General features: G+C 46.4%; 1 protein-coding gene across 1 annotated transcript in view; it reads left to right on the forward strand.

Moving 5' to 3' along the window:
* The first annotated feature begins 285 nt into the window (after window positions 1-285).
* Window positions 286-12,509, forward strand: part of ARL9 (ADP ribosylation factor like GTPase 9) — a 58,580-nt gene continuing 46,356 nt past the window's right edge. The window contains exon 1 of the mRNA XM_030194555.1: window positions 286-619. Coding sequence (XP_030050415.1) covers window positions 419-619 — 201 coding nt within the window. The 5' untranslated portion in view covers window positions 286-418. The remainder of the gene's footprint in view (window positions 620-12,509) is intronic.

Consider the following 12,509-nt stretch of genomic DNA (forward strand, 5'->3'; position numbering starts at 1 on the left):
TAAACAGAAATAAATAAAAAAAAAATAGAAAAGAAAATAAGATGATACCTTTTTTTTTTAAACTGGACTGACTTAATCTAAGGCAATGCAGAATGGGGGAGCGCTCCATGTCCTGAGTCTGTCCCATTAGAAAGCATGAACCAGTGCTGCCAGCTTATAGACCGCGTTGAACTGCAAGTCTCAGACTGGAGCAGCTCAGGGAGTGCCCAGGTTCAGCTCCTTGCGCCTCCGCTCAGCCGTCACTAGGGGGCAGTAGCCTCTCACCCGCGCGGTGGTGAGTGACTGGCGGCAATGTATGCAAGTAGGCGGCGGATAGGGGAAGCTCAATCAGAGGCTCAGGAGGAGTAGCTGCATTCGTGCTGCTACTTGTCTTCTTAATCGCCTTGTTTTTGCCCCGCTGAATGGTGTAGAAGGGCTGATGAGTAACCTGCGGGCCGTGGGGCTGCTGGGTGCGGCGGCAGCCCTGACCGGGGGCGTTGCCTACATCGCTTGGACTTATATCTCGGCCAGAAGGGCAAAGGACCCCGAAAGGGGGCGATCTCGACGGCATCCGCAAGAAGTCCAGCAGCAGCAACAACAACAACACCATGCCAGCGCTACGAACGCGGTCAAGCAGCAGGTAACTAGGTGCCCGGGCGCGAGTAGATCGCTGGCTTTTCGACATTTGCGCGACCTTACAGGATGAGCGTTTAATAGTGTTTCGTTTGCAAGGTGTCGAGGCAAAGATTGGGCGAGGGCAGTGTGCACGATTCCTGTGCCATGCGTTGCTTGCGGCTAGAGGCTAGCTATACTGGGGGTTTGCTGAATTGCAGCAGCGCGCTTAAAATAGATGGGAAATACGATTAGATGTTGGCTGCTGTGCTGAGTTTTTTTTTTACTTTCCCGAGGTTCCTTTGTTCTCTGTAACTGCTTCCTGATCTTGGGGAGTTGATGTGGGTTACACTTTTCTATCGCCGGCTCCGTACTTTGCATATTGATGCTGTGCTGTGTGGCTGCAGAAAACTTCCTTAATTGGTGTGTCAAGTTCCCCTCTCGGGCCCATCTCGAATAAAAAGTATCGCAGCGTTGTTCTACTAATCATAGCTTCGTTGGTTTTAACCGTTTTCTATAATAAATGTATAGAAAATAATCTGTACAACGAGCTAAGAAACCCCACTGTAAATATCAAGTCTTATTTTGTTCAATTTATAGGGTACCCTATTTGACTTGACTTTTAAGCAAAAAAGACAAAAACGGGAGGGAAAAGACCCCAGCTTAAGGTTATTAAGATCAAATTCTAGTCACAGGTCTTTAAAAGAAAAAAGAAAGAAACCCTCCAGTTATTATATAATTTTTCTTATGAATGTACAAATGCACTTAATTTCAACTGCTAGTTACAGAGACATTCTACTACTACTATTTAGCATTTCTATAGCGCTACAAGGCATACGCAGCGCTGCACAAACATAGAAGAAAGACAGTCCCTGCTCAAAGAGCTTACAATCTAATAGACAAAAAATAAAGTAATCAAATCAATTAATGTGTACAGGAAGGAGGAGAGGAGGGTAGGTGGAGGCGAGTGGTTACAAGTGGTTACGAGTCAAAAGCAATGATAAAGAGGTGGGCTTTCAGTCTAGATTTAAAGGTGGCCAAGGATGGGGCAAGACATAGGGGCTCAGGAAGTTTATTCCAGGCGTAGGTTGCAGTGAGACAGAAGGCGCGAAGTCTGGAGTTAGCAGTAGTGGAGAAGGGAACAGATAAGAAGGATTCTAAAATTAAAAAAAAAGTTAAGAAACTTATCTTGAGATGCTTAGCCCAAAAGTGAGGATCCTTTGGATTTCTTTTTATTAAAGTTCATTAGATTTTGCAGTTATCATGGCTTAAAGAAGAAAATTAAAGTGTGGTAGCTGCAAATCTAAAGTGGCAAGCCATGGCAGCGTGCCCAGCGTTTTCCAGTGCAGGTCATGAATTAGTTTTTGCATTTGTGCGAGGTAACTAAATTGTAGTTAGCATGGAGGCACTTATCACCTCCTGGTTAGGAGGCAGTAAAGTGATCCCACGGCCACGCTAACTGCACTAGTTGGTTGGCACGTGGTAAATGCAGTGCAGTACAGTTAATTGCAGTACACTCACCACACCCATTCTCTGCCCATGCCCCTGCCTAGTCCAGCCTCCTAACACATAATGGACTAAATTCTATATATCGTGCCTAAAAATTTGGCATCAAAATTTAAATTTGCTGAAGCGTATTCTATAAAGTACGCTTTAATTTAGGCATACTTTATAGAATAAGCCTAAATTTCCATGTGGTTTGTAGAATACACCGCGTGCTGGTCCGTGTGACTTAATTTATTCACGGGCAGTTATGCTAAGTAAAACCTGGTGTAAATGCCAACGCCTAAGTTAGACGCGGACCAGGTGTATTCTATAACCAGGTTCGTAGATTTGAGAAATGCCCATGACACTCCCCGTTTTCAACTATGCAACTTAGAATTTACACAGAGCACGTTACAAAATATGCTTAGACAGTTCTGCATGTAAATTCTAATTTAATTTTTATTTGTTTACAAAAGTTTATGATCCGCCTATCCAGAAAAATTAAACAAACATAAATCACATAAAACACCACCAATACATAAACCCCCCAACAACAACTGTGCTTCAGAGAATAGTTGAATTAATGCCAATTAGTGTCATAATTGCTTGTTAGCATCCAATTATCAGCACTGATTGGCTTAACCAATTAGATGATGCGCATTGATATGGAGTACGCTTTGATCGTGGTGCGCATTGATATGGAGTATGCTTTGATCTTGGCATGATATATAGAATCTGGGGGAATATCCTCAACATGTGACTTATTTATTTATTTATATTTTGTTCACACCTTTTTCAGTAGTAGGTCAAGGTGAGTTACATTCAGCTAAGGGTGGATATTTCTCTGTCCCAGGAGGGCTCACAATCTAAGTTTGTACCTGAGGCAATGGAGGGTTAAGTGACTTGCCCAAGATCACAGGGAGCAGCAGTGGGATTTGAACTGGCCACCTCTAGATTGCAAGACCGATGCTCTAACCACTAGGCCACTCCTCCACAGGTTGTATTAGCCTGCTCAGTCTGTCGGCCAGACTGTTGTTTACACCTGCCACTTGGAGGTGGTGGCCTATAAATGGGTGCTGAAAAAGATAGGTCCTAAGCAGTATTCTGTAAAGAGCGCACGTCCCTTATTAGCGCCGATTCCCACACCTGCTGAAACCTGCTGTAAATGCTGGTGCCCAAGTTAGGCGCGCTGAGGCAGTATTCTGAAACAATGTGCGCAATGTTTTGGAATGCCCCCCCCTTTTTGAGTTATGCGCCATGCCATGTGTGTGCAAATCCTAATGGGTGCCAATTAACTTCAATAATTGGTTGTTAGAACCCAATTATTGGTAGTTGAGGGTTCATTACTTAATCACATTACGCAAATCTGGGTGCCGTATGTCCAGTCTGGGCGTTAGTGCGCAGTAACCATAAAAATATTGCAGTCACAGCTAGCCCGTTTGTGTTTTAGCTGTTACCGTGTGCTAAACCATGAGTTAACAGCCTAACACATTTTAGCAAAAAGGCCCCTTTTTTAAATTGAAGACTCTTCTTACACATTAGATTCAGTCTTTACAACAGGGGCGTCCAACCTCAGCCCTCGCCAGGTCGGGTTTTCAGGATTTCACCAATGAATACACCCTTCTCCTCCATCGCTAACTCCAGACTCCGTTCCTTTTATCTTGCCGCACCTTATGCCTGGAATAGACTTCCTGAGCCATTACATCAAGCTCCACCCTGGCCGCCTTCAAATCTGGGCTAAAGGCCTACCTGTTTGATGTTGCTTTTAATTCCTAACTTGTCACCTGCTTGTAACCTTATCTTGTCTTCCTCTCTTCGATAGTCCCTTTTCCCTATGTGTCCTATCTGTCTGTCCTACCCTTATCCCTTATTTGTCCTGTCTGTCTGTCCTGATTTAGATTGTAAGCTCTTTTGAGCAGGGACTGTCTTTTCTTCATGTTCAATTGTGAAGCGCTGCGTACGACTGGTAGCGCTATAGAAATGATTTGTAGTAGTAGAATACTTGCATGAGATCTGTTTGCGTACTACGGAGGCAGTACATGCAGATAGATCTCATGCATATTCATTGAGGAAATCCTAAAAACCCGACTGGATTGCGGCCATTGAGGATCAAGGTTGGACAACCCTGCTTTATAGTATCAGTATCACAAAACAAGTACTTAACACAGGAACAGGGACTTGTGTCTTATGTGGCGTGGAGAAATAGCCTTATGGTTAGTGCAGCGGGCTTTGATCCTGGCGATCTGGTTTTAATTCTCACTACAGCTCCCTGAGACATTGGGCAAGTCACTTAACCCTCCATTGCCCCAGGTACAAAACTTAGATTGTGAGCCCTCTAAGGACAGAGAAAGTACCTGCATATAATGTGTACAGAGCTGCTTATGTCTAGTAGCACTATAGAAATGATTAGTTGTACACAGGTATAAGTAGTACTAGAAGTTGAGACTGCATTAGAAAGTGTTTGAAATGTCTCACCAGACTTTTCAGCCTCTTGTTTTCGCTAAGATCAACTATAAATGAGAGCCTTGAGTTGAGAAGGGTGACTTTTTTGGCCTGAAAACTGATTCAGTAGAGGGGGGGGGTGGGGAGAATTAATGTCTTGAGGGCAAAATAAGGCTGCCACTTCCACCGCTGCAGTCTGTTCAGAATGCAAATGTGCCACTTCAGCATCACCACAACCATGTAACCCCTCTGCTTAAGTCATTACATTGGCTCCCCATCTTTTTCATGCCGTGCAGTTCAAGCTTGTCTGAAGAGTCATTCATTCTGCAGTTCATCATTACTTCTCTCTACCTACCCAGTTCTTCATGGACTTTGTTCATTTGGCAAGTTGTCCTTATTTGCGAACTCCCTGTGCTGCTCTTTTGAGCTCCCTGTGCTGTTACCTGAAACCTACATTCCCAGTGGATGCATCATGCTCCTTTTCTGGCTGTAACCGAATCCACACTAAAGGCTCATCGTTATGAGGTTGCTTTTACATCCTGACCATTTCTCTCTAATACACTCTTTTGTTTGTATAACTCCCTGGGGGAACTGGAAAGATGGAGGTATCTGGGCAGTGGCGTACCAAGGGCGGGGCGACGGGAGCGGTCTGCCCTGGGTGCAGGCTATAAAGGGGAGAACTGAGCAGTCGCATGGCTGTTGGCTCTGCCGGTCCCCTGCCCTAGAACAGGAAGCTGGCGTCAGAAGAGGCAGGGGACCGGCAGAGCCAAGAGCCATGCGACTGCTCAGTTCACCCCTTTACTGCTTGGAGGGAGGGTGGGCGGTGGTGGCAGCGGGCATGAGGGGGGGGGGCGCTGTGCCCTGAGTGGCAACCAAGCTAGGTATGCCACTGTATCTGGGCGATTACTCGCGGAGAAATCTGTTGCGGAGGGCAGACAGCGAGGGGTTGAGTGAGTGACAGTCTGCTGTGGAGGGACCTAGCCGATTCCTGTATGTTTAATGATTGCTACTGTAGCGGGGGTGGGGTGGGGTGGAGATGTAATTTTGGGCTGTTATGGTAATGAAAAAATATGATACAGATGATTAACAGTTGGTTGTGACTGGGGGGGTGGAGATTGTATGGGATGAAACCACCCGCTGAGCACGACGTCACTGGTTGCTCAAACCCCTGTCAGGACCTTTGGAGCCCTGGCACAAGAAACAGGGGCTGTGACAAAAAAAACAAAGGGTAGTTGTCTCTGCTCAGGAGCAGAGGCAGATATGTGAAGACTCTGGAGGGAGAGAGAAAAGAGCCCCGAGAGTAAAGCAGCGAGGTGACCTGCTCGGTTTGAAGGTGGGTGAAGGGAACCGCACATCTGGAGGAGGATGGACAATGGAGGTCCAGTCCTCCGAATGGTCCAGCGGCTGGGGAAAAGCCCAGTGGGATGTCTGTTTGGATGGTGAGACAGACAGCAGCCCTGGGTTGTTCTGCTGGGTGGAACGGGACAGAATCCGCTAAACGCAGGATGTTGATCGATGGCGGAAAAGACTACTGATAGAAAAGCACTGTCCCGGTCTGCACCCAGCTTATCCAACAATACGTTTTGTAGATCCAGGCCCAGGTACCTACCCCAAAGAGCTCAGCTGGCATCCAGACCTGTTTGAGCGGGACCAGAGTTACAGTGATTTGGGTTTAGTTCACACCCTTTTCAGTAGTAACTCAAGGTGAGTTACATTCGGGTACACTATATTATAAGCTCTTTGGAGTAGGGAGGGACTCTCTTCTGTACGACTGATAATGCTTTAGAAATAAGTAAGCATATTAGTATGGCTAAAGCAGGATGATTCTGCCTTTTTTAAATGCACACAACTGATGGGCAAGAAAGAGAATTCTGGTTCTTACTTGCCAACACGGGGATGAAATTTGTTCCCATCCCCATGGGCTCTGTTCTCATCTTCAGAAGCCTCAAACACGATTTTATATTTAAATTTTTTTTATTAAAGTATAAAAAGGAACAATATGCTGTGTAACTGTTGTGTATAAATTACAAATAGAAAACAATAATAAAAATGAGCAGCTATAATAAACCCTCCCACCACCACCACCACCACCCTCTACCCTTCCAACCCCAACAATAGCTGACTTGTACTATCCCAAGGAATCCTAACCCATCCTGTTAAAATGTCCAGGAGTACAAAATACAACTCGTTCTGTATGCCCTAGAGGGGAGAAATAAGCCCTATCAAGCACTGTTATGATTTTTTAATCTGTGGATGAATAAGAAATCATCAACAATCTCAGGATTCAGTCTAGCTCTCCTGTCTTCCACAGTCCCTCCTGCAATAGAAGATGTTTTCTTAGAAGATGTGCTGGCAGCAGGATGTACAGGATCCCTCATGTAAATTTTGCTAGCTGTGGCCAACATGTTTGCTAGTTTTTCCAAAAATTAAAAAAAGTGACACAGGGACAAAGTTTGTCCCTGTCCCCGTGGGCTCTGTGGTTACTGCAGGTCCCCGTCCCCGTGTCATTCTCTACTGCCAGCACTTCTTTCTACGGCCAATCTATATGCTAGTGTTAAGTGACTTTAGTTTTGTGCTTTTCTCCTGCCTCCATGTTCCATTGTTTTGTTTTCTTCTGTGCCATTATGTTGATTCATGGCAGAGACAGGTTGAACATAACAAGAAAGATTAGGAACAGACTTGGTGGGGGGGGGAGGGGAGGGGGAATTATTGTATCTTAAATTATTGTGTCCTCCGTTCTTGAAGCAGTAGCAGTGAAGTAACTTGCCCAAGGTCATAAAGAACATTATTAGGAGAAGCAGGCTTTGAACGCCGACTTCCCTGTTCATCAGTCTGCTGGGTGTAACCAGTAGGCTACTTGTCCGTACTTCTTAAAGCAGGCTTTAAGCAGCGCAGGAGTATAGGCCAATGTGGCTAAAACGTACTGAGAGCCACATGGCTGGAAGCAGATTAGAGGCGTGTTCTCCTGTAGGCCATTGGCATAACCTCTGAGGGTGCTTAATTATTTCCACCCCCCCTCCCCAGTATTCAGAAAAGCTTACCAAAATGTCTAAGGAGAAATAATGTGTGTTGCATTTAGCTCCCTTAATTGTTTTGAAATTTTGATTTCTGTGTTTGGTGCTTTGGTGGGACTGGGAGTATTGGAGAGAGCATTGGAGCAAGGATACAAGGGAGGGGCAGTGGAACATCTTTTTAATTGGAGGGGCCATACAAACCAGTCCCGTCTTTAGGCTCTCTAGTTGCTGATGCTGTGTTGGGTTAAAAAGATTGGTAGGGCCAGGGGCATAGCCAGACTTTGGCGGGAGGGGGGTCCAGAGCCCGAGGTGAGGGGACACATTTTAGCCCCCACCATTGCTAACCCCCCCCCTCCACCAACTTTGACCCCCCCCTGCCATTGCCGACCCCCCTCCTGCCGCCAACCTGCCGTCGCCTACCTTTGCTGGTGGGGGACCCCAACCCCCTCCAGACGAGCCGAGGTCCTCTTCTTCCCAATCCCGCGCAAGGCTTCGTTCTAGTCTGACATGTGCAGGATGTCAGATTAGAACGAAGCCTTGCGCGGGATTGGGAAGAAGAGGACTTCGTCTCGGCTGGAGGGGGTTGGGGTCCCCCGCCAGCAAAGGTGGGGGAGGGGGGTCATTGGTAGGGGGGTCCGGGGCAAATCTACGGGGGCCTAGGCCCCCGTGGCCCCATACTGGCTACGCCCCTGGATAGGGCCATGATCCCTGTGACCAGGACGTGGTGTTAAACATGTTGGGGACCAGAGCAGGAATTTTGTAAGGGAACCTCAAAGCCCAGCCAGCAGGCTGTGTCTCCTTCAGATTTATGCAGCCTTGAGGCCCCCCCTGTAGAATGGGGGCCTGGGGCGATTTCCTTGTTCGCACTCTCCTAACACCAGCACTGTCTATGGTCCCACCACATTCCCCTGCCTATGAAAGTGAGGATCTACAGGACGTCGTAGGGGTGAGGTGGTGAGGAAGGGTTAGGGGATGGGAAGTGGATCCAATCCCCTGCGCTAGAAGATGGGCTGTATTTCCTGTTGTTTCACTGCACGGAAAGATTAAAAGTGAGGCGTGTTTTAAATTTAGCAGCGCAAGTCATTTTACTCTCCAGTTTTGCGACTATTGGAGAAATTTTATTGAGCGAAGGCTTTCCTTTTAGACCCACCAAGAAGACTGCAGGACACCAGCGATAAGGTGATCTAGCCCTGGATTTACCACATTCCAGCTCTTCTTAAAGAGATTGGAGCTGTCAATTCATAGACATCATTGAAGAAAACCAGGACTGGATAAAGGGATTTGGATTTAGCTCATGTCTTTGTCAGTAGGTCAGGACAGTGCCATATCGAGGGCTGTGTGAGAGATGTGGCTGCACAGGGCGCAAATCTAGAGGAGCATAAAAATTGCTCCCAGCCCATCTTCTCCTCTCATTGGTGGTGGCAAAGTGGGCAGGGCAGGGGGGTGCCAGTGGGCAAGTCACACTGGGTTCAACTATAGCTGGGTTTGGTCCTAGTTCGAGGTGCATTACATTCCGTTATTAACCTTTCTTGATGATCCAGAGCTGTCTGGTAATCATGTGATGAGGAAGGATGGTTCCTTTGATGTCATAATCGTTGCTGAGCGAGTGCATGTTTGTTTCATCAGAACCCTGAGATGCGATTGTCCCAGAGTATTTGATGACATTTAGATTCTAACTGTCTGATTTGTATTGGAAACAGTTTTGCTGTGCAACATGGAACAGGTAATTACAGCTTTACATCTCGGATGTAAACAGCAGTATGCTGGGTTTCTTTTAATTGTTCAGAAAGGGAAAGCGGTTGGGATTTGATATACCACCTTGCTGTGGTTACAATCAAAGCGGTTTACATATTATATACAGATACTTATTTTGTCCTTGGGACAATGGAGGGTTAAGTGACTTGCCCAGAGTCACAAGGAGCTGCAGTGACATAGTAACATAGTAGATGACGGCAGAAAAAGACCTGCACGGTCCATCCAGTCTGCCCAACAAGATAACTCATATTTGCTGCTTTTTGTGTATACCCTACTTTGATTTGTACCTGTGCTCTTACGGGCACAGACCGTATTGAACCCGGATCCCAGCCCACTGTACTAACCATTAGGCTACTCCTCCCTATAAGTTTGTTTTAGCTTGATATTTGTCAGTTGAACTTGTAAAACACGAGCCTGCCTGCGCAGATTGCACTTTGAATTCCAGAAACTGTCATATCCTAAAAACTGTGGTCTACATTTGCTTTGTCTTTGCTAACATAAGAACATAAAGGTTGCCATACTGGGAAATAAAAAGGTCCATCAAGCCCAGTATGCACAGAATTTCGGCAGGAGTAGAAATTTTTCACAATCCTCTTGTGACTTAACTTTGAATAGCTTTGTGTTGTTAGCAAATGTAAATCACCTCATTCCTTATTCCCATTTCTAGATCATTTATAAATATGCTAAAAAGCAGCAGTCATTCATGAGGTACTTTGTCAAATATGATGTGTTTCATGTTTCTCTGTTTTTCTTTTCGTCCTGTTCGTTTACAGGGCCAGATTAACACTATAGTGGGCCCTAGACAAACACATATTTGTAGGCCCCCACCTCCCCCACCATCACAACCTCTCCAGAAGTAGCAGGGAAAAGTGTAGAGTCTAGCTGTGATTATGATAGTGGGAATAGTTTGTGAGTGAGTATGGAGACTGTGCAGCTTTGAATGGAGAGGCTTAATGGGTAGAGATGGAGAGCTGCCAAGTCACCCAGTTCCAAGAGGGAAATTCTGAGCTAGTCCTGGATTTCTGCAACCCTATCCTGGTACATTATGGCACCGTTTTAATTGGTGGCATCAGAGACTACAAATAGAACACTGACTTGGAATATAAGTTTAAAAAAAAAAAAAAAAAAAAAAAAAAAAAAAAACAGGACTGGCCAAAAGACTCTCTTACTGTAGCTGGGTAACTTGGCAGCTCTGCAGCAGTGGGAAGAGAAACTGGGTAAGTAATTTTCACTCTCTGTTGCTTCTGCTACAAACCAGAGATTCCAAGGATGGACTGCCTGAAAGAGTGAGATTTAAGGGCAGTGTGTGTCCAAGATATAAATTTACAAAGTTTTACCTGTGAAAAAAGGTTCACAAATGGAAAAAGCAAAATAAAATATTTTAGCTTTTTTGATGCTTCTGAAAGAATATAGGCAGAGTGGAGGTGGTATTAGGTGGTATCAAAGAATTGCCCAATTAATTTAATAGCTAACAGGGTAAATTTCTCTTCACTGATCATCTTTATTCTAACCCAGATTTAAAAAGTTAAACTTTATTTACATGAGATGGACCTCACCAGAGACACAGAAACATACACAAGCACATGCATTTTCTAGCTCTCTTTTCTAGTGCTGTCCTGTTGCTCATGTGCTCATTCAAGTAGTGCCCCTCCCCCTCAGTCTGCCCACCATCAGGTAAAATTCTGGAATTTGCTGCCAGTCCTTTTCTTCAGCTGATAGCAGACCCTTCACACTGACCCCCATTCTTCAGTCCTACTTCTTTTCAACAATCTCCCCCTCTCCGAGAACACTCACTAGTTCCACTGATTCTCTCCCAAGTCCCTATGCAGCAAGGAGGTTTAATAAGACAGGAGACAGTATGATGTCAAAAAACTGAAGCTGGTTTCTCCAAGCAGCTGCCATATTAATGTACCCAAAACAAGCCCCTCAAACTCCCCTCCTAACAGAAAGAATGCAAAACCAAGAAAGTCAATAGCATCTGTGAGTGTTTTGGGTCACAGTATGGCGGCAAGCTTAAGTTCAGCCCAGTGGCGTAACCAGACCTGACATTTTGGGTGGACCCAGAGCTAGTATGGGCGGGCACTATGCAGGGGCGTATCTGCGTGGGGCCACAGGGGCCTGGGCCCCCTCCCCGCCGTCAACCCTCCCCCGCTGCTTACTTTTGCTGGCGGGGGGCCCCAACCCCCGCCAGCTGAGGTCCGACCCGAAGTCTTCATATTTCGTCTTTCTCCGTGGCCATGCTGCAAGGAAGTAACGCTGCAGTGCTAATTCGTTGAATCCAGTTCGGAGTCTGACGTCGCAGCACGTTGTACGCGCGTACAACGTGCTGCGACGTCAGACTCCGAACTGGATTCAACGAATCAGCACTGCAGCGTTACTTCCTTGCAGCATGGCCACGGAGGAGTCGGAGGAAGAAGAAATATGAAGACTGCGGGTCGGACCTCAGCTGGCGGGGGTTGGGGCCCCCCCCAGCAAAAGTAAGCAGCGGGGGAGGGTTGACAGCGGGGAGGGGGGTGGAGAGAGTCGGCGGGGGGGGGGGGGGGAAGGGAGGCAAAAATGTGCCCCCCCTCTCTGGCTCTGGTCCCCCCTACCGCCGGATTCCAGATACGCCCCTGGCACTATGTATATGGGTGTGAGTAGTGTTTCTTGGGACACTCCTAAATGATGCCTTAGAGTTCATTTGATGACAGATTTTTAATAAACAGTCTGCCCAACTGCTTTCTTGCACCAACATAAACCACATACATACTTGCAACCTATGTTGCAAACCTTAATACCACCAGTTCTGAACACACAAATACCGATAACAGCACTTTTAAAAAGGCAGCAGTGAATATACACAACAGCAATATGTGTTCCATTGGAAAAAGCCAGACAAGTCAGACTGATATGGATCCCACACAAAGCACATGCCAGCAGAATCTCCCACCTGGGTCACATGCAGAACACAAATTAACCCTCATCAATTGCAGAATAGAGGACAAAAATGTGAAATTGGTATATAGCCCAGCATCAGCCCTGTTCTTCCTTACCCTTCTATCCCTCTCTGTAGCCTAGCATCAGCCTGCCCTACCCTATCCCCCATTCCTCCCTGTAGCCTGGCATCAGCCCTATCCTTTCCTACCCCCCCCCCCCCATCCCTCTGATAGCCTGGCATCAGCCCTAACTTTCCCTTCCTATCTTCCCCCATCCATCCCTGTAGCCCGGCATCAGCCCTACCCT

Source organism: Microcaecilia unicolor, chromosome 2 (genome assembly GCF_901765095.1).
Source record: "Microcaecilia unicolor chromosome 2, aMicUni1.1, whole genome shotgun sequence".
Taxonomy (NCBI): Eukaryota; Metazoa; Chordata; class Amphibia; order Gymnophiona; family Siphonopidae; genus Microcaecilia; species Microcaecilia unicolor.